Source organism: Acomys minous (genome assembly GCF_964271855.1).
Source record: "Acomys minous genome assembly, chromosome: 2".
NCBI classification, from domain to species: Eukaryota; Metazoa; Chordata; class Mammalia; order Rodentia; family Muridae; genus Acomys; species Acomys minous.
Genome location: NC_140484.1, coordinates 87,210,048 through 87,235,085, shown reverse-complemented (window position 1 = coordinate 87,235,085; position 25,038 = coordinate 87,210,048). Strand labels below are relative to the sequence as shown.

The window sequence follows — 25,038 nt, the reverse complement described above, 5'->3', positions numbered from 1 at the left end:
TGAGATCTGGTGCCTTCTTCTTGCATTCAAGCACACATGTGGGAAGAATACTATATAAATAATAAATAAAATAAAATAAAATAAAAATCTTTAAAAAACCAACCAAACAAAGACAAATGAAGCAACTTTTTACATTCATCTGTTTTGTATAGGACCAAGTTACTGGACCCTCTGGTTTTGTTTGAACCCAAGTCACTAAGAACAGTTTTACGTGAGTGGCTTTCACAGTTAGAAAAAACATTTGCCGTGGAAGACTTTGCTGGCATTTCCAGGACCAGCGATCTACCTGTGAACTGGAGCGTGGATGTGCACCGCCTTAGTGAGTCAGAAAAGAGAGCACTAGATGAAGACAGTGGAGAGGAAACAAGGGTCTCTTCAGGCGCTGAGGAAACCCGTGATCAGATAGCCTGTGAATCGGTCAGCGGCCGCGCAGAGCCCTCGAGTGGCATTTTTCGAGTGTGTCCGCCATACACCATAGCAAACAGCCTTCAGAAGGACCTGGCGGAATTGGCAGCGTTGTGCTTGGAACTGAACGTGTTGCCTTCTGCAGTGGAAAGCAGTGGACATGTGGACAGTGCTCTACAGCAGCTCCCTCCTGAAATCCTGGCTTGTCATTTCCTAAAGAAGTATTTTTTTCTCCTGGACTTGAAAAGAGCAAAGGAGAGTATCAAGATAAGTTACCCAAATAGCCCTTCTGTCTGGGACACTCTGATTGAAGGGCTGAAAGGTAACTATCAGGTGGCAGTGCCAGATGTAGAGGGAGTTTAAAATGGGAGAGCGCGACAGAAGATGGGAATAGAAGGCTGTGCTGGCAGCCTTCCCTTCTGTTTTCTACTCACTCTTGAAACAAATCTTTTCCCTTGTATTTATGTGTATGTGTGTGTACCATGTGCATGCAGGTGCTTGAGGAAGCCTGACGAGAGCATGAGATCCCTTGGAGCGGGAGTTATAGGTGGTTCGTATGCCTCCTCTGTGGGTGGGTGGAGACCAAAGAGCAGAAGTGCTTTTAACTGCTAAGCCATCTCTCCAGCTCCTTCACTCTGTGTGTGTGCACGCACACGAGTGTGCACTCAAGTGTGCATGTATGCATCTGCATACATGTGTGCATGTATCATGGCACAATTGTAGAGATCAGAGGACAGCTTTGGAGTCGGTTGTCCCCTTCCGCCCTGCGGGTCCCCAGGATTGAACCCAAGTATCAGACTTGGTGGCAAGCATCTTTTTCTACTGAGCCACACCAAAGGTCCTGCTTCCTTCTCATTTAAGCTTTAATAGTTTTTCAGACATTGGCTTGCTTTGTTAACTCCATTGTAGGATATTAGTTTTATTTTTCTTAAAGTGACATTAAGAAAATGATAAGCTGTGTTGGAACAGCTGAGGCTAAAGTTCAGTGCTTATGAGTGCAGATGGGGGAAGATGAAGAAAATCCTTCCAGCGGCTTGCTAACTCAGAAGAGTGTCCTGTGTATTGAGTACTCCGATTGCTACAAAATGTGCTAAATGCTTGTGTATTGTAGCAGACTTCAGAGTAGATGGTGCTGACGCTTTTTCTAGGTGAGGTCATGGAGGCACAGAGATGGTAGCTGGCAAGCAAACTGCTCTAATGCATAGTCAGATATAATGCCTTACTTCTTGCTTGTTTAAGAGTCTAGGGGAGGTGTGCGTTCGGTCAGTGGGCAGCTCTCTCTGTGGGATCTAGCCCTTGAAGTTCCTTACTTACAGTGTTTTCAAGTTCTCCCCTTCTCTAAGGCTCCTGGTCGAGGCTGGCTTGATGTGTCTTGGGAGAACACATAGAATGTGGCTAGTGACTTGTCTCACATGACATTGGTGAGAATCCCTTCATCCAGTCCTACCTGCCTGCAGAGGGGATGGAAGAACTCTGCTGTTCTCGTGCACAGGAGGGTGGGGAGTTGTACGGCCAGCAGTGTCTGCTCTGGCTTGGCTGCAGCTCCCACTAGCTGCTGTCCTCATAGACATATTCACATGTGTTCCCTTTGCTCTATTACCCTGTCTTTTGTTTTGTTTTGTTTTGTTTTCCTTCAGAATTTTGCTTGAGTACCAGATGCTATGCTGTCTCTAGCAAATGAGATTTTGTTTTCTCCCCCAGAGCTCGAACCCAGGGCCTTGTGCTTGCTAGGCAATCACTCTACCACTGAGCTAAATCCCCAACCCCATTTTTGTTCTTGTTTTTTTTTTTTTTTTTGAGACAGGGTCTCTCTGTGTCGCCCTGGCTGTCCTGGACTCACTTTGTAGACCAGGCTGGCCTTGAACTCACAGATCTCCACCTGCCTCTGCCTCCCAGAGTGCTGGGATTACAGGCTTGTTTCACCATGCTCTGCTTTTTTTTTTTTTTTTTTTTTTTTTTTGCTTTTGCTTTTGTTTTTTCAGGCAATTGAGACTTTAAACACACACTTTCTTCATTGCCCAAGTGAATTGCCACAGGTACACATTCTTGCATATTGCCTAATTTAAAGGTCTTTTAGCTTCCTAGAAAATGCATCTAGGGCTGATGAGATGGCTCAGCGGTTAAGAGCAGCGGCCGCTATTCCATAGGTCCTGAGTTCAATTCTCAGCATTTGTAAAGGGATCTAGTGCCCTCTGCTGGAATGCACATGTATATGCAGAAGAGCACTCTACATAACATAAATAAGCAATATTTACAGTTCTGCTTCAGTTCGCATATAGCAGTTTAAAGGCATAAGTGTTTTATTTGAAATAGGAAGCAAGATAATTGTTTTCAAATAGTTAGACTGTCTGGCAGTGTTCCTAACTTAAACTGTATCTTTTTCTTTGTCATGTGATCATACTCAACCTTGACCCCTAGAAACTGGCAGAAAAGCCTGTGAGTGCTGTGGAGGCTGTTACTGCAGTGCTGCTGGGTAGAGCATGCAGGCGCAGCTGAAGCTTTCCTCACTCTCCAGCTCCTTAAGCTCTTGCCTGACACAGTCAAACAGGGAGCTGCGTGGGGACAAATGCTCTCTCTTTAAGTAGAAGCTGAGGACTAGCTTTGAGACAGGCACCACCCTTCTGATGATGTCTCAAATATGAAGGATGTGTTTGGTTGATTTGTTTTGTCTTTAGTTAATTTTGGGGACCAGAGGGATGGCTCAGAGGGTAAAAGCACTTGCTGTACAAAGACGGAAGGAGAGAACACTCCACATGCATGCTATGGCATGCATTCCTACTCCATACTTAGAAACACATATTGATAATAAATAAAGTTATTTTAGGTTAACATAGAAAGTAAAGGGCTTCATCACAGCAGCTCCGTATGTGTCATTATATTTTTTTCATCTATCTCCTGCCTTCTTTTTTCTCTTTGCAGCTGATGCCTTATCCTCTCCAGTTCTCCTCTTAAGCTCTATATTTTCTCTGTACCCATGGATGAGAAAACATAGAGCATTTGTCTTTCTGAGTCTGGCTTATTTTGCTTAACATGGTTTGCAGTTGTAACCACTTTCCTGCACATGTCACGATTTCATTTTCCTAATGCCCACACAAATTCCGGCTTATACATGCACCACATTTTTAATCTACCCCTCTGCTGATGGACATGTTGGTGTGTTCGGTTTCTCAGTTGTTGTGACCACTGCAGCTACAACGTGGTTACGTAGGTATCTTTGGTGTGCTGGTTTGGGATCTTGGGATGAATACCCAACAGTGGTGTGCCTGGTCATATGGCAGATCTATAGTTCCAGTTCTGTGAGAAACCTCCACATTGGCATAGTGGCTGCACCAGTTTGCACGCCTGCCAGCAGTGAACGAGCTCCTCTTTCCCCACATCAGAGCCAGCCGGTTGTTTCCAGCTTCTGAAACTGTTCTTTGGTACATGTCTTCAGGGCCATTGAAAACTGCTGGGGAAACAACAACCACCACAAGAAAACCCACCTCATTTTACTTAAGTTCAGAGTCATGCACTGTTTTCTTTTTCTTTTCTTCACTCCTTCCCTCTTTCTTCTTTCCTTTCTTTCTTTCTGTGTGTGGTTTTTCTTTTCTTTCTTTCTTTTTTCAAGACAAGGTCTGTCTGTGTAGCCTTGGCTGTCCTGGACTCGCATTGTAGACCAGGCTGGCCTCAAACGCAAAGCGATCCACCTGCCTCTGTCTCCTGAGTTCTGTCTTTCTTTCTTTTTCTTTTTTCTTTTTTCTTTGTGTGTGTGTGTGTGTGTGTGTGTGTGTGTGTGTGTGTGTGTGTTTGTTTATGTTTTAGATAGGATGTCTCTAGAGAGAGATCTGGAACTCACTATGTAGACCAGGCTGGCCTCAAACTCACGAGCTCCATTTGGTTCTGCCTCCCTAGTGCTGGGAGTAAAGGTGTGAGACACCACACCTGACTTTTTTTTTTTTTTAACCCACAAAAGGGTTTTAGCTAGATTGCCATTCACTTCATTCAGTATGTTTGGCTGTAAATAATTTATGGGTGCTCCCAAAAGTCAGTTTTTCCTTCTTAGGGTGACTGTTTACTTGACTGCTTTTTTTTTTCTTTTTTTTTTCTGTTTTTCGAGACAGGGTTTCTCTGTGTAGCCTTGGCTGTCCTGGATTTGCTTTGTAGACTAGGCTGGCTTCGAACTCACAGAGATCCGCCTGCCTCTGTCTTCCTAAGTGCTGGGGTTGCAGATGTGCACCACTATTCCTTTCCTTGGTTTTATTTTTAAAGGTCAACTATTTTAAAATCACTTTTACTGAATTTAATTCTATAAGACGATAGGGGATATTGACTTGTGAAAACTGAGCAGTTTGGCATTAATAATGGAAATGTGGCTTGTATACACACACACACACACACACACACACACACACACACACACGGTACACGCAGCCCTATAAACTTTTTCTTTTGAGCATAGTAGTCACTTACTTAGTCACTGTTTGTTCTTTTGTGCTCTGAAAATTTCATTACACGAGTCAGAAGAGGAGGCTTGCAGGGTCAGGTGCTGGTGCTCTCTGCTCCTGCAGAGGACCTGAGGGTGGTCCCAGCCCCCGCATCAGATGGCTTACAATGCCAGCTCCTGGTACAGCAGCACACATACACACATACACAAAAATAAAATTCTAGGGAGTTTTGTTTCCCAATTTGACTTTATGGTCTTTAAAAGTTGAGATTAATTCTGGTAGATTTTGTTTTCACTTCCGGTAGTGCTTAACAGAGATATTGGGTTCTTACCCTAGTGGGTGACAGGGGTTAGTGTGTGATAAGGACTGTTGAATAAATGTGTCCAGGAATATTTGCAGCAAAGAGGTGAAGGGAAAGGCTGTGCTTTACTTTTCAGAAATGGCAAGTTGTAATCCTGCATATGTGGAGATGGAAAAAGGAGATCTGTCCACAGGGCTACAGCTGCTGGATGCCTTGGTCCCGTCCGACAGTCCCTTGCTGATTGCATTTGCCACCCGGTACGTTGTCTTGTGTGTTGTTTGTGGGAACTAAAACATCTGCAATGTTTTTATGGCTTAGGATCTAAAGCTTGACTCATTTGCATATTGTACAGCTTCTTATTAGAATATCTGTTTTTATTTCTTATGAGTCCTTAGTGTAACCAAGCCAAATTCTGCCATTGAAATAGGAAACTGATGTGCTCTGTTTTCAAATGCAGGTTGTATGATAGATTTGGGGAGTCTGCCCTTCGAGCCTTCATCAAGTTTTATCCATCTATCTTGCCTTCCGACATCGCACAGCTCTGTGCTCATCATCCTGCTCAGTTTTTGGCCTATCTGGACAGCCTGGTGAAGTCAAGGCCCGAAGATCAGTGGTGAGAAGGCTTGAGTAGTCTTCATTTTAGATGGACAATTGTTTCAGTTTATCACCATTTTCATTGTCCACCACTGTGGAAGAAGTATAGAGGAGTGTGTCAATTCAGAATGGTTTAGAGATCACATCCAAAGATCTTCCAGGTCTGTGTGAGCTGGCTGGAACACAAACACACCTTTAATCCAGGAGACAGAGGCAAGCAGATCTGAGTTCAAGGCCAGCCTAGTATAGAACAAGTATCGGGTAAAGAAAAGCTTAGGCCCAGGCATGGTGGAACATGCTTTTAGTCCCAAACGAAGGCAAAGTTAGTTTGTAGAAGGAAGCACCCATGTTTGAAAGAGATGTCTGATTGAATGGCAGGTACGTGAGGAACCAGAGATTTGACAGAATGGGATATGCCCAACTCTCAAGAGGAGAGGAAAGGGAAGCTACCTAAGGGCGGTTTTACAGAGAGAGGAGGCAGTTTTACCAAGACAGTAATAGAGATGGGTTAGAGAAAATTCAGGTGAAGACAGAATGAGCCAGAAAATGAGAAGAAGCCAGAAGATTAGAGCAGACTGCCATGTTAGTTTGAGGCCAAACAGAGCAATTTCAGGTTGAGAGAGAAGCCAGATTAAATAAGTCAGCTCGGAGAAGAGTTTGAGCCAGAACAGCTGAGTTGAACCAGCCAGCCCAGAGCTCAAAAACAGTAAGTAAGGGTGAGTTTACTAAGTAGTAAGTCGCAGAGTCTGAAAATGTTCTAGACCTAGGTTAGATTGTACGGAGGCTAGAAGCTTCCAGGACTAGGCCTAGGTTAGCAGTAAGCCTCCAAGACAGCAATTGAGCTTAGAGAATAAAAGTTACTTGTACATAAGAAGAGGATTTGGGCGGCTTTTATCCCATGCATCCCCCCACCCCACCCCACCCCCACCTGCAGCACACACCACAGATGCACATGGACCACACTTTATCTCTTCTCCCTGAGTCTTAGGTTCTCTGTGTAAAATTAAGTCATTTGTGCTGGAGAGATGGCCTAGCAGTTAAGAGCACTTGCTGCTCTTGCTGTAGACACAGATTCCATTCCCAGCATTCACGTGACAGTTCACAATAGTCTGTACCTCCAGTTACAGAAGATCTGGTGTCCTCCTGAGTGGCCTTTCAGGGTAGTACATACATATGTTGTGCATATGGGCAGGCAACACACACATAAGGCTGCCAGAGAGTGCTTTTCACTGCAGTGGCCCAGCTTTCTGAGTAGATCTGTTCCTGCTTTTTCTCTCAGGTGGGGCCATCATTTCTCCTCTCCATAGCAGGAAATGCTCATTTAGTTATTAGACTAGAAACAAGTTTTCTCTGTTTGCCACAAGGCCCCCCTGCTCCTCCCCCCTTCCCCCTCTTTAGCTTTTCTCTTGTTGTCTTACAGCTTGGTTAGTTATTTGGTAGACTGATACTCTGACTAGCATTTCTAGCTGTTTGTAATAGAAGAGCTTTCATATTATCCCCTAATCATTTTCTTTTTCTTTCTTTCTTTCTTTCTTTCTTTCTTTCTTTCTTTCTTTCTTTCTTCTTTTTCCTTCGAGACAGGGTTTCTCTGTGTAGCCTTGGCTGCCTTAGACCCACTTTGTAGACCAAGCTGGCCTCAAACTCACATCGATCCGCCTGCCTCTGCCTCCCAAGTGCTGGGATTAAAGGCATGCGCCCCTATGCTTGGCTCCCTAATCATTTTCTTTACTGTTGTGCCCAGAGCACGAGACTTCCAGCCCCCAAAGACCACCAGGACTCAATACTGATGCAGTACACATAGGGTCCTTTAGACAGGATAGGAGAGTGGTGCTGAGCTTTAAGGGTAGTGGGCTTATAAAGGGAAAAACCTGCAAGCGAGGGTGTTCAAGCTTCAGCGTTACAAGCTTGGTCTAGGGGTGTGTGGAAAGTTGGCCTTTGGGTGGTGGTCCTGGCCAGACTGCAAGGGGAAGTTTATCTATCTGGAACATCTGGTAAAAGTTTATGACCCAGAGCTTGATCAGCTGGCCTGGGATGCAAGTTTCTATCAAGTCAGTTGCTGGGACAGTCTATGGTTTTTCCAGTAACTGCAGGTGGGCGGAGGGCCTCTGGGAGAACAAGTATGTACAAAATGGAGTCTGGAGGGTAAAATGGCGTGAGTCCTGCTCTTTCATTACAACTGTACACTTTGTTCGCTCTCCTGAAGATTAGTGGTTTTTCTCTCCAACTTGCTCTCAGGCCATCCTTCCTTGAGTTTCTTCTACAACCAGAGTCCTTAAGACTTGACTGGCTGCTTTTGGCAGTGTCCCATGATGCTCCACCAAGCACAAGTACAGTGGATGATGAAGGGCATCCCAGGTAAGCAGTCTTGAAAGTTGAACTGACATGTTTGTTCACTTACAGTGTCCGGGCTCACTTTAGGTACAGCAGTAGAAAAATGTAACCAATGAGACTGTGTATCCATGTAAGCCCTAGTGGTTCTGGACACATGAGAGCTTGCAGACCCTAGAAGACTCTCATGATTCCTTTCAGAAAAATGCACATTCATGTACAAATTGGCTCGTAACTTCAAAGAATTAAACTGGCCTCCCTGCAGTTCTTTTGTAGACCCACAGTGAACCCAAAAACAAGAACAAAACTGGTGTTTGCATGTGTCTGTGTTTTCTTTCTAAAGACGTGTCAACTCATTTTTAAACATACCAGGAGTTGAAAAAACTAGAATCTGGGGGCTGGAGAGATGGCTCAGCGGGTAAGAGCACTGCCTGCTCTTCCAGAGGTCCTGAGTTCAATTCCCAGCAACCACATGGTGGCTCACAACCATCTATAATGAGATCTAGTGCCCTCTTCTGGTGCACAGGTATATATGGAGGCAGAGCACTGTATATGTAATAAACAAATAAATAAATATTTAAAAAAAGAAAAGGAAAAAACTAGAATCTAGAAACAAAACAAAATGAAAAACCACTAGTACATGACTCAAAACAGTCTTTGTATTTTCCTCAAGGGAAGCCCTTTTGAAAGCACTGCTTCCTGCCATTTGCATATTACATTTGATTTACTCCTTGGGAAAAAGCCTAGGAGGATACCCAGGGGCTGTGAGTGATGGAATCAAGGTTTTTATTAACGTTAGAATTAACCTCAATACCTGCTAACTAGGAAGGCACTCTAGCGCTGAGTTACACCCCGTCCCTATTCCTGGTGTTTGTTTGTTTCATTTCAACATGAACAGGTTATAAGAAAAGTAGCTATTTTTTATTTTTTAGGAGAAAAATAGGAATATTTGGACACTGTTATGATGGAATGTGCTTCAAGTGTCGTCTTACCTAGTAGATGACTACCAAGTGCCTTGTAGGGTTTATTTCCTGTCTAATTAGCTGTTCTTTTTCATTTCATAGGCCCCATTCACACTTGCTTTCTTGGGGCTATAGTCAGCTGGTCCTTCTTCTGATTAAACTTCCTGCAGACTTTACAACCAAAGAGAAAATGGCTGACATCTGTAGGTCTTATGGGTAAGTGAGGGTGTTTACAGATGCTGCTGTGGAGACCGGGACCCAGAAGTAACCCTCTAGTTAAGGTCCTGCATTGCTGTGCTTTGTTATGCAAGGATGCAATTTGATACTAAAATGTAAATGCACCTTTTCTTAAAAATACTAGCATTTCTATTTTCCGTGTTTGGCTGTTTTGCCTGCTTGAGTGTCTGAGTACCACAGAGACCAGGAGAGAGCATCAGGTCTCCTAGAAGTGGAGTTACGTGGAGTTGTGAGCCACCATGTGGGTGCTGAGTGTGGAGCCCAGGACCTCTGTAAGCCGTCCTGAGCCGTAGCTGCAGCCCCGTGTTTAATGTGATTGTAAACATCACCTTTCTTTGCAGTTTGTTCCTGTAGTGTAGAGAACGGCCTTGCGAGTTGTTTGTACTCCCTCTGCCCAGTTACTAGAGTCAGTGTTCAGGCTATTGCGTATTATTTGCACACCAGTTCCAGCTGTTACAGGATTGCCAAGACAGGAGAGATCAGCATAGGCTCCCTGGTGAAGGGCTCAGGAGGAAGAGAGCCTGAGAGTCAGCCCTGGAGGCTGTGGGGCAGGGTGCGGTGTGCTGAGGGAAGCGGGAAGAGGATGAAAACCCACACTGCTAATGAGAGGCTTGGCCGCCGTCTCCGGATCTTGGCTGCTTCCCCACCGGAAGCAGAACATTTTAGAGACCTTCATCTTCCGTTTCCCTTATAGAGGGAGCTCATGCAATGGCAGCTATGTCATACTTCTATGTTCATTTATAACGAGGGATGAAACCGGCCAGGGAGCAGGTGGTGAGGTAATAAGATACCCTTTTGGACTTAAAAAATAAGTGGTAGTTCGTTAATTTTAATTTTTGGGGAGGGAACATGTGCATGCCATGGCATGTGTGGGGTCAGAGAACAGACATCTAGAGTTGGTTCTTTTCTGCCATGTGGATCCCAGGAATTGAGCTTAGGCTGTTGAGCATAGCAGCAGGTGCCTTGACCTGCTGAGCCGTCTCTCTGGCCCCTTTTAGACTCTCTGGAGATTATATCTAGTGTCATACATGAGAAATGAAAGCCTGCACAAAGAGGATGTGTTAATTATTACAGGTGAGGGGTTGCTGATTAGGGAAAGGGCCAAAGAGAAAGTCATGGGTTAAGATTTGGAGACACAGTCTCGTTTTGTATTGAATGTTAAAACTTAAGGGGCTGGAGAGATGGCTCAGTGGTTAAGGGCACTGTCTGCTCTTCCAGAGGTCCTGAGTTCAATTCCCAGCAACCACATGGTGGCTCACAGCCATCTATAATGAGAACTGGTGCCCTCTTCTGTAATGCAGATGTACAGGAAGACAGAACATAAATAAATAAATCTTTAAAAAAACAACCCAACTTAAAACATAGAGGCTAGCTCAGGGGTTAAGAGCATGGCCTACTCTTCCAGAGGATCCAGGTTTGATCCTCAGCACAACCATCTGCGACTCCAACTCTAGGGAACCTACGTCCTCCTCCAGCCTCCACAGGGACAAGAGCGCATGTGGTACATGTACATGCATGCAGGCAAAGCAGCCGTGTACATAAAGAAAATGAAATTAAGAAACAAAACTACTTATAAAGCTTTGTTTCCTAAGTGCACTAGATCAAGGCTGTCTAGAAGTTTGTGTGATAATGGAATATTCTACTGCACTGCCCACTAGCCATGTGGTCACCAATTTTTAATTACAAAACTGACTTTTAGGGACTGGAGAGACGGCTCATTGGTTAAGAACACTTGCTACTCTTACAAAGGACCCAGGTTCAATTCCTAACATATACATAGAGGTTCATATTACATGTAATTGTACTTCCAGGGGATCTGATGCCCTCTTCTGATCTTTCAGAGTACCAAGCATATCAATTATGCATAAGCATATATGTAAGCAAACATTTATATGCATAATATAAAAATAAAGCTCGGAGCTGGGGAGATGGCTCAGGGGGGTTAAGAGAAGTTTCTAGAGGACCTAGATTCAATTCCCAGCATTCATTGGCAGCTCACAGCTGTCTATAACTGCAGTTCCAGGGCCTCTTGTACCCATTTTTGGCCTCCTTGGACAACAGACAAACATGTGGTTCACAGACATACATGTAGGCAAAGTACCCATGCATATAAGCTTTTAAAAAAAGTTTTTAAAATAAATAAAACTTTAAAAAGACTTATCGTGAAACAACAAATTAGCCCGGTTTTAACTTTTGTTTACTTTCACTTTAAGCTTTAAAGACCACGGGTGGCCAGGGTGGGCAGCGCAGTTATAGATGTTCACTGCACTTACTCCTTTTATCAACTTTGGTCCCTTTAAGTTTCTGGCCTGGGTATCTTACCCTCTGTCTGGAGCTGGAGAGGAGGAGAGAGGCCTTCGCCAACATTGTCTACCTGAATGACATAAGCCTGATGGAAGGGGACAATGGTATGTAAATCCTAAGTGTAGCTGCTCTCTGTGGGGTTCTGGAAGTCTCTCCTCAACTTTGCAATAAACAAATTTTTAGTGGTTGTCTACATAGTTCTAGACAGCTGTTGATGGCCTTTGGTCTATTATGACATCTTTTCTATTTAATAACTGCCACTGTTTTAAGCGCTGTACTCCATGTTTTCCATATGCTGTTATAAGTGAGATAACAAACTCTTGGGATACACTCTCATAACGGGACATCTGGCTTTCATTCTTGCCTACTCTAAAGCTCTTTCTGTTTCAACGGTCAGAATGATTCTTTTTTTTCCAATTAAACTTTTTTATTATTGGGAGCCTGGAGAGATGGCTCAGAGGTTACGGGCACTGCCTGCTTTTCCAAAAGTCCTGAGTTCCCAGCAACCACATGGTGGCTCACAACCATCTATAATGAAATCTAGTGTCCTCTTGTGGCATACAGAAGTACATGCAGGCAAAAACACTGTATACATAATAAATCTAAAAAAAATATTTTATTGATCTTTAAACATTTCACATCATGAATCCCAATCCCACTTATTTCCCTGTCCTTTTATATCTACTCTCTTGCCTTGTAATGTCCTTCAAAAGAAAATTAAAAAAAAAAATGGTGACATGGAAGCTCAGTATATCACGGTGTGCCCCACAGCACACCCTTTTTCCTAATCAGCTTTACTTGCAGATGTTCATTGCAGTGAGTCATTGGCCTGGCTTGTGGCCTCTGCCTTCTGCTGCTCTACCAATACTGAATCCTCGCTGGGACTCCTCTCGGATGTCCCATGTCGCCCTATGTCGTGGAGATCCCACGGCTTTGGATCTATAGGACTCGTCACACACTTCAGCGGCTCGTAGATGGGGTGTTGGAAGGGGCCTACTCAGAGCCCTGGCATCTGGGCCTGGGGGGAAGCTGCATTGGTCAGCTCACCAGCTCTCCTGCTTTGCCCAGGCGAGGCAAAACAAAGAGCTCTGGCAAGACGGCCCAGCAGGAAAGAGCACTTGCTCTTCTTGCAGATGACCAGGGTTTGGTTCCTGTCACCCCACACTGGGTGGTGCAGACTTGCCCATGCCTCCAGCTCCAGGGACTCTTAACTCCCTTTCTGGGTTCTATGGACACCTGCACACGTCTCTCACATGTGCGCGCGCGCTCTCTCTCTCTCCCTCTCTCTCTTTCTCCTTCCCTCCCCCCCCCTCTCTCTCTCTCTCACACACACACACACACACACACACACACAAATAAAACAGTAAAACGAATCTTAAAAATAGTTGAACGATGTAGCTGCCTCCCTGAAAGCCCTCGCACTGAGCATTCCATGTAGCTACGCTGCCTGTCATCTCATGCTCACTAACTGTTCTGTGTTTGTTTGCTTGTTGGCATTTTGTTTCCTGAGACAGGGTTTCCCTGTGTAGCGCTGCCTGTGCTAGAACTCCTGCAGACCAGGCTGCCTCTGCCTCCTGAGTGCTGGGGTCAAAGTCGTGTGCCGCCACCACCTGGCACCCGGTAGGCTTTTAAGAACTCAGCTGATTTTTTGGCTGTGTCACATTGTCTGCCGTGCTCCTGTGTCGTAGGTGCAGTCGTCTCTCCTGCTGGCCCGACTGCAAGTTCAGATGTGCAGGCTGCATGCATGTGCCTCCTGCCTCTTCTTCTTTGTACAACCTTGCTCAGAGGCTCTGAACAGCTCCTGCAGTTCTGCACTTCTGATTCCTCTCCTCCCTATTCTCAGCATGGTTTATAAATAGTGATTTGTGTACATATTTAAGGCTTTTACCAACCTAGTTGCTGCAAGAGTGTGGGGGTTGTGTCTGTTTTGTTCTTCATTGTAAATCCAGGAAGTTTTATTTTTAATTCTGTATATTTGGACTGAGGTGAAGAGACTCTATTCTTTTGTTTTGTTTTTTCAAGTCAGGGTTTCCCTGTGTTGCCCTGGCTGTTGTAGACTTTCTTTGTAGACCAGGCTGGCCTTGAACTCACAGAGATCTGCCTGCCTCTGCCTCCTGAGTGCTGGGATTAAAGGCGTGTGCCATTACGCCTGGCTAAGACTGTGTCCTTGAATGTGTCTGTTTTAAAGTGTTCTTACAGTTCTGATGTTCCATGTATGGAGCCTGTGTGCTTTGGATCGACCTCACTGTGGTTTCCCTGTGCAGGGTGGATCCCCGAGACCTTAGAGGAATGGAAGCTTCTCCTCCATCTGCTGCAGAACAAGATCGCAAGGCCAGTTCCTCAGGAGTCACTAAATGGAAGCCTCAGTGATGGCCCTGCCCCCCTCAATGTGGAGAGTGTGGCACTGCTGTTAGCTAAGGCCATGGGCCCGGATCGGGCCTGGTCACTGCTACAGGAATGTGGCCTGGCCCCTGAGTTGTCAGAAAAGTTTACCAGAACCTGTGACATCCTGAGGATTGCTGAGAGAAGGCAGAGGTAATGCCAGCGTGTGACCACACCTTACACCTGGGCTCTCAGATGTAGATAGATAGGAGTGCAGAGACCATGTCATCGCAGGCTCTCGAAAGCACAAGAGGAGCCTGAGGCGCGTCTGCTGACCACAGCGTAAAAGAGGAGGCCAAAGTAAAATTTTACTTATAGTCACGATCAAGGTGCATCCTCAGTTCTTTAAGAGTGGATATTTCCAGGTTTGTGAGTTAGCTGCTTAAGAGGCCCAGGCGGGAGAACCACAGGTTCAAAGAAAAGGGTGATTTAGTAAAATCCTGTCTCAAAAAATGAAAAAAAGGCTGGGGGTTTAGCTTAGTGGCAGAGCACTTCTTTATCATGCATGAAGCACTAGGTTCAGTATCCAGTTTAAGAAACAAAGCGAAACTATTTGTGTATATATGTACACACACATTTTATTCAAGCATTTCCTTTTCTATTTGTGGTAAAATAGATATGGGGGAAAGAACAAAAACTAAGCCAAGTGTGATGATATGCACTTGTAATTTCAGCCCTGGGGAGGCTGAGACAGGACAATCTGCAGTTAAGGCCAGCCTGAACTATATAGAATAATTACTGCTCTTTAAAGAGAAAGAAGAAAAAGAAAGCAAATCTATGTAAAAGTTGCTGTCTAGAACATTTAGTTATTTAGTGTATACATGTTGCTGTGCAGCCAATTTCGAGTATATTTTCTCCAGTGTGAACTGATGCACCACAGCAGTACACACACCTTCCTTCCCACACCCCTGTGCTCCACAGCAGGACACACGCCTTCCTTCCCACACCCCTGTGCTCCACAGCAGGACACACGCCTTCCTTCCCACACCCCTGTGTGCCACAGCAGGACACACGCCTTCCTTCCCACACCCCTGTGCTCCACAGCAGGACACACGCCTTCCTTCCCACACCCCTGTGTACCACAGCAGGACACACGCCTTCCTTCCTTCCCACACCCCTGTGTACCACAGCAGGACACACGCCTTCCTTCCCACACCCCTGTGTACCACAGCAGGACACACGCCTTCCTTCCCACACCCCTGTGCTCCACAGCAGGACACACGCCTTCCTTCCTTCCCACACCCCTGTGTACCACAGCAGGACACACGCCTTCCTTCCCACACCCCTGTGCTCCACAGCAGGACACACGCCTTCCTTCCCACACCCCTGTGCTCCACAGCAGGACACACGCCTTCCTTCCCACACCCCTGTGTACCACAGCAGGACACACGCCTTCCTTCCCACACCCCTGTGCTCCACAGCAGGACACACGCCTTCCTTCCCACACCCCTGTGCTCCACAGCAGGACACACGCCTTCCTTCCCACACCCCTGTGCTCCACAGCAGGACACACGCCTTCCTTCCCACACCCCTGTGTACCATAGCAGGACACACGCCTTCCTTCCCACACCCCTGTGCTCCACAGCAGGACACACGCCTTCCTTCCTTCCCACACCCCTGTGTGCCACAGCAGGACACACGCCTTCCTTCCCACACCCCTGTGCTCCACAGCAGGACACACGCCTTCCTTCCTTCCCACACCCCTGTGCTCCACAGCAGGACACACGCCTTCCTTCCTTCCCACACCCCTGTGTACCATAGCAGGACACACGCCTTCCTTCCCACACCCCTGTGCTCCACAGCAGGACACACGCCTTCCTTCCTTCCCACACCCCTGTGCTCCACAGCAGGACACACGCCTTCCTTCCTTCCCACACCCCTGTGTACCATAGCAGGACACACGCCTTCCTTCCCACACCCCTGTGTACCATAGCAGGACACACGCCTTCCTTCCCACACCCCTGTGCTCCACAGCAGGACACACGCCTTCCTTCCTTCCCACACCCCTGTGCTCCACAGCAGGACACACGCCTTCCTTCCTTCCCACACCCCTGTGTACCATAGCAGGACACACGCCTTCCTTCCCACACCCCTGTGCTCCACAGCAGGACACACGCCTTCCTTCCCACACCCCTGTGTGCCACAGCAGGACACACGCCTTCCTTCCCACACCCCTGTGTACCATAGCAGGACACACGCCTTCCTTCCCACACCCCTGTGTACCATAGCAGGACACACGCCTTCCTTCCCACACCCCTGTGCTCCACAGCAGGACACACGCCTTCCTTCCTTCCCACACCCCTGTGCTCCACAGCAGGACACACGCCTTCCTTCCCACACCCCTGTGCTCCACAGCAGGACACACGCCTTCCTTCCCACACCCCTGTGTACCATAGCAGGACACACGCCTTCCTTCCCACACCCCTGTGTGCCACAGCAGGACACACGCCTTCCTTCCTTCCCACACCCCTGTGCTCCACAGCAGGACACACGCCTTCCTTCCTTCCCACACCCCTGTGCTCCACAGCAGGACACACGCCTTCCTTCCTTCCCACACCCCTGTGTACCATAGCAGGACACACGCCTTCCTTCCCACACCCCTGTGTACCATAGCAGGACACACGCCTTCCTTCCCACACCCCTGTGTACCATAGCAGGACACACGCCTTCCTTCCCACACCCCTGTGTACCATAGCAGGACACACGCCTTCCTTCCCACACCCCTGTGCTCCACAGCAGGACACACGCCTTCCTTCCCACACCCCTGTGTACCATAGCAGGACACACGCCTTCCTTCCCACACCCCTGTGTGCCACAGCAGGACACACGCCTTCCTTCCTTCCCACACCCCTGTGCTCCACAGCAGGACACACGCCTTCCTTCCTTCCCACACCCCTGTGCTCCACAGCAGGACACACGCCTTCCTTCCTTCCCACACCCCTGTGCTCCACAGCAGGACACACGCCTTCCTTCCCACACCCCTGTGCTCCACAGCAGGACACACGCCTTCCTTCCCACACCCCTGTGCTCCACAGCAGGACACACGCCTTCCTTCCCACACCCCTGTGTGCCACAGCAGGACACACGCCTTCCTTCCTTCCCACACCCCTGTGTGCCACAGCAGGACACACGCCTTCCTTCCCACACCCCTGTGCTCCACAGCAGGACACACGCCTTCCTTCCCACACCCCTGTGTACCACAGCAGGACACACGCCTTCCTTCCCACACCCCTGTGTGCCACAGCAGGACACACGCCTTCCTTCCTTCCCACACCCCTGTGCTCCACAGCAGGACACACGCCTTCCTTCCTTCCCACACCCCTGTGTACCATAGCAGGACACACGCCTTCCTTCCCACACCCCTGTGCTCCACAGCAGGACACACGCCTTCCTTCCCACACCCCTGTGTACCACAGCAGGACACACGCCTTCCTTCCCACACCCCTGTGCTCCACAGCAGGACACACGCCTTCCTTCCCACACCCCTGTGTACCACAGCAGGACACACGCCTTCCTTCCTTCCCACACCCCTGTGTGCCACAGCAGGACACACGCCTTCCTTCCCACACCCCTGTGCTCCACAGCAGGACACACGCCTTCCTTCCCACACCCCTGTGTACCATAGCAGGACACACGCCTTCCTTCCCACACCCCTGTGTACCATAGCAGGACACACGCCTTCCTTCCCACACCCCTGTGTACCATAGCAGGACACACGCCTTCCTTCCCACACCCCTGTGCTCCACAGCAGGACACACGCCTTCCTTCCTTCCCACACCCCTGTGTGCCACAGCAGGACACACGCCTTCCTTCCCACACCCCTGTGTGCCACAGCAGGACACACGCCTTCCTTCCCACACCCCTGTGCTCCACAGCAGGACACACGCCTTCCTTCCTTCCCACACCCCTGTGCTCCACAGCAGGACACACACCTTCCTTCCTTCCCACACCCCTGGCAGCCATCGTTCTCCTTTCTGTTGATCTGAGCATCTCAGATGCCTCATCTGAATTGAATGATAACAGCATCACAGTGAGTGTCCCGTATCTAACATAGCTGGAAACAAATATTTCAGATTTCAGAATTTTTTGTATTTGGGAATATTTATTTAGATTTAAAAGTTTTGGAGTTTTGTGTTAGAGCTGCGCAATTGGTTTGGATAATTTTCCTCATGCCTACTGATGCTGAACAAACTGTCATGCTTAAGGTTTTGATATCATCTTTGGAGAAATAACTTAAGTCAGTTGTCCATTTTAGACTCAGGGTGCTAGTTTAGTTGTGGAATTCCACCATATTCTAAATGTCTAAATGCCTCTTACCAGGTAGGATTTGCGTGTATTTTCTCCTGTTCCAGTTTTTTCCTTTTCTTTCTTCCTTTTTTTTTTCTTTTCTTTTCTTTCTTTCTTTTTTTTTTTTTTTTTTTCCCCAACTCTGGCCATTGAACCCGAGGCTTCATCTATGGGTGGCAAACATTCCGCTTCTCTAAGTCATCCTGTCCCCAGCCTCCTCTCCTAGTCTCAGGCCGCGTCTTTTGGTCTCAGAGCCAGTGTTTTGAATCCTCTTAACTCTTTAGAACTTGCTGTTAAGAATGAATGAGGACAACTGAATTTGCTTGTTTGTTTTTATGGGATTTCAGAGCGCTGATACAAGGCATGCTTGAGAAGTGTGACCGCTTCCTCTGGTCACAGCAGGCCTAGTGGGAGATCCCGCAGGACACGACAACATTTTGACCAAGTGGAATCCTGCTCTAGAACCTTCTGAGGTTGCCACAGAAGGAAAGGGGGCACCTCAAACCATGCCATAAATGAGCCATGCTGCTGCAGCAGCTGCTGTCGCCATCTCCACCTTGGCACTTGGCTTTTGTGACCTCAGCGTTTCTCAATCAAAGTTGGCTTTTGGAAGAAGTCGATTGTCAAAGACGGGACCCAGCATGGCAGTGCTCACTGCTGTGTGGTATTCCTTGTGTGCAGAGTGATGTCTGAGCTGTTAGTGCAGCGATGAAATTGTTTTCTACCGCAGCAGATCTGTTGGAGGCAGAAGCCTCATTACATGGAGACAGATAATGTTATGAACATGTCCGAGGCTGTCTAGAATTACTGAGTTAGGATCTGGAAGGATGACGTTGTTTTTGTTGACATAAGTAATAAATACTGATGATCTAAACCAGAATTTTAAGTAAAATTGCCCATATATGAGTTGAGCTCAATTTGAAGTATTTTTCCAGTATTTATTTGATATTTCCTAATCTAAACCTACATGTATTGACTAATCACTGGAAATATATTATCTGTAAGTTTTTAAAGACAATGACCCAAAAGAGTTATGCCTGTCTTTACTTAAATATTTATTGAGTCATGCACCTTTTCTTTTTTCCTTTCCTTTCCTTTGTCTTCTTCCTTCCTTCCTTCCTTCCTTCCTTCCTTCCTTTCTTTTTGGAAACAGAGTTTTACTTTGTAACCCTACCCAGCCTGGAATGTGCTGGTAGACCAGGCTGCCTCAACCTTAGAGATATGCTTGCCTCTGCCTCCTGAGTGCTAGAATTAAATGTGTGTGCCATCACGGGCACACATTTGTAAAAATTATTTTTAAGAAGGCATAGTAAGAGAAAGCTAATCACTAATATAAATTATAACAAATTATTGTATTATTTAAGCCATTAACTTGATTGTCATTTATGTTGATAATAAATGATGAAGGTTTTGTTTGAATAGAACATGGATATCGGATTTATTTCTGAGCAGTTTGCAGGAATGTACTGTATAGGTCCAGTGTGGAGTAGATTTAGATGCACTAAATGACTGGCCTGTTTCTTTCCCCCACATCTACCAAACCAGAGGAGCCACACACTCTGCAGTACTCACCCATGACCTGGGGTGTGGCTTGGCCTGGTAGGCTGGAGGCTTCCCAGAGTGCTTGCACGTTTGTGAAGTGTGGCAGCCCTTCCCGCCAGCAGCACTGGCTTTTGGGCATGTTGCCTGATGCTGAGTGTGAGACTGTATTGGGGTAGTGGGAAAGAGCTCTCCTTCACTTGAAGCTCCCGTCTGCACAGTGGCTAAACGATAGCCTGGAGCGCACCGTCAGCCCGGCAGACACCGAGGACTGGCACTGCTGCCATCACCGTCAGTCCAGCAGACGCCGAGGACTGGCACTGCTGCCGTCACCGTCAGTCCGGCAGACGCCGAGGACTGGCACTGCTGCCGTCACCGTCAGTCCAGCAGACGCCGAGGACTGGCACTGCTGCCGTCACCGTCAGTCCGGCAGACGCCGAGGACTGGCACTGCGGCCGTCACATCCTCATATCCCTATCTAAGGCAAGTTACCTCCATCCTCGTTTCGCAGCCAGTATTCCTCACCCACATCACCTGACTTTATCTTCCAAGGCAAAGAGAGAATAAAATCCTCATCAGCCAAACGTTGCCATTTGAACAGTCTGTACGTGAGGCACTGTTTTCAAATACAGCGGTCATTGGCTTGAAGTCTCAGACAGGCTTGATCTGTGGTTGCCTCACTTTCATTTGTGTTGGATCTGACCACTGAGCACTATGGAGTGACAGAGCAGCCAATAGCTCGCCTACTGAGGCTGACTGCTTGGGTCTGGATATATCTCCCCACTGATGCCCTCTGGGAAGGTACTTTGTTTCTTTTAAGTTTTGATTGTGTGAGTTAAAAGGTAATAGAGCTCTACTATAGCATCTGGCACCTAGAAACGGAGTGTGGAGCTACCTGCCCAGGAGTAAGAACTGACACGGGCATGCAGAACAGGTAAATGGGCCGTGTTAGCTGCTGCTGAAGGATTTGGGGTGTCCTGGCTCCCTTAGCAGTAACCAGACCATAGAAATGGGTTTATGGAACTAGACAGAGGGAAGAGCAGCCCTCAAAGTAGTGATTTCCTGCGTGTGTGAAACTTGTCATTGTGCAAAACTTCATCATCCTTCCTCCTCTTTCTCCTTAGTCCCACTTCTAATGAGCCCAGTCAAACCCCTGATTTTCTGTCAGTGGTGTTTTATGTTAGTCACTTCCTGTTTGCTCTCTTACTACTAATGTACAACCCCATTTCTTCCTGCCTACGCCATTGAGGCAGTCCAGGGCTCTTCGAAGGCCATCCTTGCTGCCGCAGGACAAGACCAGCACATCAAAAGGTAAGCAGCTTTGGTCCCAGTGCTGGCAACATCGCTGTCACCCCAGGAGCATAGATGCTCTCCGGACTTGGAATCTGTACTCTGGGACTAATTTAACCTGCTTCCACTCATCCTGTGGTGTTCCTCCCTTCAGATACAGCATTGTTCGAGGTTTTTGTTTTTCAAGACAGCTTTTCTCTAGGTAGCTCTGGCTTTCCTGGAACTTGCTTTGTAGACCAGACTGGCCTTGAACTCAGAGATCCATCTGCCTCTGCCTCTAGAGTCGTGGGACTAAGGGTATGTGCCACCACCACCCTGTAAAATTTTTTTTTAAAAGATAGTAGCTATTTTTATGTTATGTGTATGAGAACTAAAGTCTGCATATGTATCTGTACCTCAGATGTGTGCAGGGCTCAAAGAGTCTCTTGTATCCCGGTGGGCTTGGACCACCATGTCAGTGCTGGGAATCGAACTCAGGTCCTCTGGAAGAGCAGCCAGTGCTCTTAATTGCTGAGCCACCGCTCCAGCCTAACACTGGGCTGGTTTAGAGTAAACCAAGGACCCTGAGAAGCGATTGCCATGGAGATAACAGGAGATGCGCAGCTAGAGTCCTGGTCTAGTAATCACTGCATCCGGTCCTCAGCGGGGCTCCTCTGTGGCTTGTGAGCCTTATGCACACTGACCTCTCTGGGTACATCCCTGTTCAACTCTGACAAGTCCTTTCCCTCGTAAGTCACCAGCTCCCAGTCGGCCAGGATTCTGTCCTGGGTTCTCTATGACAAGGAACAAAGGACTGAAATCTCTCTTTTAAATCAAGGTCACAGGTAAATCTAGGTTTTGCCTAGTTTTTCCCAGCAGAGAAATGTAAAATCCCTGTTTGGTAGTTCATTCCGAGGGTTCAGCACCAGCATGCCTTTACTGCAGGGGACTTACCTAGTCAGAACCATTTCATACAATCAACTGTTTATTGTCAATCTAAATAGTCAAGTTAGGCGGGTTGGGTGACACATGCCAGTAAACTCAACACTTGGGAGGATGGAGCAGAAATATCACCATGAATTCCTTGCCAGCCTAGGCTACATGGTAAAAATTCTTTCTCAAAAACAATTTTAAAACTTCAAGTGCATTCCTCCAGCCGTCTGGGCAGCGAAGTCTGAGTGTCATGATATATTTTCAACCCTCCTGCTGTGTTAACTTTTCATACTGAAGTGGCCTTGTGAAGCCGCTTAGGAGTTTGAGGATACCTTGGGGCTCCATGGACCGACTTTGTGCCCTGGGAAACCCCGTGTTCAGCGTCTCCTGCTCAGGAAAGCCACTGCCCTTGGCTTATCACGCTGTTTCTCAATCTTGAAATTCTAAATAGTTTCTGCATAAGGTCACCCACACTTCTGGTTTTCGTGGTCCCCACAAATTAGGTGATCCTAAACGCCACAGCACGTCTGGTAGGGAGCCCTGGATCGGTACGTCAGCCAAGATGCAAGGTGACCCGTATGCTTTTGGTGTTCAGGTCACAATTTGAGAAGCAAGAGTGAAGCTTGGAAGGGACATGAAACGCAGAGCAGCAGCCGTGACAGCTGAAATATGGGCTCTAAGCTGCGCGGTGTGAGGTGCACTTGTGTAGCCCGTAAGTACAGCCTCATTCCCTTCCTCCTGCAAGGCCACGACACTCACGGAGTGGCGCTTCAGATCTGTGTCCTTAGAGACTGAGTTTCTTTTCTTTTCTTTTTTTTTTTTTGTTGTTGTTTTCACTTACATTATTTTATTTGGAAATGTTTAACAGTACAATGAAACTAAACTTCAGTGAATGTCATCAGTTTAGGCATCATCAGTTTATTATAAAAGGGAGGAAGTGAAATCATTTACATGATGAAATAGTTGACAGCATCAGTGGAATCGGTGGCGTCGTGTGACACATTTCAACGGCGACTTCAGTCCACGTCCTTTCCAAGAATGTCACCGTCTCTAAATAAGAAATAGTCCTTGTCATCTAGAACTACTTTGGTGCTTCCATATTCGGGAAGGAGGACTTTGTAGAGACTGAGTTTCAGTCACAAGAAAAAGGCCTCTTAGAGCTCACACTGTAAGTGGTTAAACACTGACTCAGGAGTAGGGGTGGAGAGACCCTTGTGTTAGTTGCCAGCACTCTGGGGTCTGGCTTCCCAAAGACCTGGGCGTAGAGAATGGGGATTTGTAGGAACCAGGCCCAACTGGGCTGCCTGCCTGTCTTGCTGTTTCCTGTCCTGTTTCTAGCAGCTTCCGTGTCTGTGGTTATGTTGGTTAGCTAGTCATGTTTACTGCTCTGAGAACGCACTCCTCCCCTCCTCAGGACTTTTCCTCTTGTGTCCGATTACCTCTTGAGGGATTTCACCTGCGAGTGGCAAGCCTGTTTTGCTGCCTATAAGAAGGCTCTAGGAAGACTGAATAAAGGCTGCTGCCGCTGCTGCTGCTCTCTTAGCATGAAGGACCTGCTGTGTTATTGTGTGTGTATGTGTGTGTGAGTTAAATTCACAGTCCCTCGCCCTTGACTTGGTACCTCGGTGGCGCGGGTGCCACAGGGGATGGCATGACAGATGGATGTGGTGGGAGACTTGAGGTCTGAACACAGGTCCAGAGATAGCAACACAGTAAGTGGACAGGCCTCCAGACAACAGGGTAAGAGGAGGTTGGGTGGCCAGGGAGGTGTTTGATCTGGGTTGTGAGATGGAGACTAAAACTCTAGAAAAACCCCTTCTATCAGGAAAGGGACAGGAGGTAGAAAGCCTGCAGGAGGAATCACATAACAGGAGGTGAGCGGCCATTGGGCAGAGGAAGCAGGAGTGAGTGTGTGACTGCGCTTTAGAAGGGTGAGAGTTCAAGCCTGTGGCTGTGGGCTCCTGCATGGAAGGTAAAGCTTGTTAGGTCTTGAGACAAAGACAACAAATGGGAAAGTACAAAGAAATGCTCAGTGTCATTTCTGTGAAAGCAAACCGTGGTGTCAGGGTGGAGTGAAGGTCATCAGAGAGCTCAGCTCAGCTGAGTACATGGTGTGCTCTCTGCAGCTTCTATGGCTTTGGGGACAGCTTGTGAATACTTGAACTTCTCTGAGACTTGTAATCGTCTTTGACAGCCTCTGTGTCACACACAGGAGGGCATGTTTAATACAGAAGGTATAGCGAGATAGCACACCATTCAGGCTTCAATAAACTAGGAAAGGACAGTTGCACTCAGGCGTTGTGGCACACATTTGCAGCCCCTGCTTTTGGGAAGCAGAGGAGGAGGCTGTCAGGTGTGAGGCCTGCTTCTGTCATCCAGCAGGTTGGAGAGCAGCCTGTAACGCCTTGTGAGACCTTGTCTCAGAAACAGGAGCATAGAGGGTAGTGACTCAGCTGTACATGTGTGGCCTGGCTTAGACAACTCCTTGTATTCAGTGATCAGGAGACACCACACAGCACAAAGATAGATAGATAGATGATGGATAGATCATGGGTCCAAAGATAGATAGATAGATAGATAGATAGATAGATAGATGATGGATAGATCAATCCACAGATAGATAGATAGATGATAGATACATAGATCAATACATAGGTAGGTAGATAGATGAGAAAAAACAGAAAAAAATCTGATGGACTCTCTTGGTGGAGTGAATGTAAACTGGTGGATGATTGGTTTTTAACTCTCAAGGAAATGGACAAAAGACAACAGTGGCAGTGGCCTGGAGGAAGCATAGTGCTGCAGTCTTCCTGCGGCTGTGTCTCCTGTCACCACAGTTGGTGGAAATCAAACTAACACACTACAAGAAGAGAAAGTTGACAAGGACGGTGAAGGCCAGCTCTGAGGTCTAAGTCTGGGCACATTAATGCCACAGTCCTTTGTGACGTTTAAAAAAAGTTCCTGATGTACACACCATCAGGAACAGGCTGAACCCAAGCTGGTGTCTCTTCAGTGTGCTTCTGTATGGGTCAGGCCACCTCCCCTCCTTGTGAGAAATCACACACAGTTGCAA

General features: G+C 47.3%; 1 protein-coding gene across 9 annotated transcripts in view; it reads left to right on the top strand.

The window, feature by feature from the left end:
• HPS5 (HPS5 biogenesis of lysosomal organelles complex 2 subunit 2) overlaps positions 1-19,648 on the top strand; it is a 47,100-nt gene extending 27,452 nt beyond the window's left edge. For all 9 annotated transcript variants that reach the window (XM_084773928.1, XM_084773931.1, XM_084773932.1 and 6 more), the window contains 8 exons: positions 153-727; positions 5,267-5,387; positions 5,588-5,743; positions 7,960-8,079; positions 9,117-9,230; positions 11,553-11,659; positions 13,820-14,090; positions 18,572-19,648. In XM_084773928.1, coding sequence (XP_084630054.1) covers positions 153-727; positions 5,267-5,387; positions 5,588-5,743; positions 7,960-8,079; positions 9,117-9,230; positions 11,553-11,659; positions 13,820-14,090; positions 18,572-18,632 — 1,525 coding nt within the window. In that variant the 3' untranslated portion in view covers positions 18,633-19,648. The remainder of the gene's footprint in view (positions 1-152; positions 728-5,266; positions 5,388-5,587; positions 5,744-7,959; positions 8,080-9,116; positions 9,231-11,552; positions 11,660-13,819; positions 14,091-18,571) is intronic.
• The last annotated feature ends 5,390 nt before the right edge of the window (positions 19,649-25,038 follow it).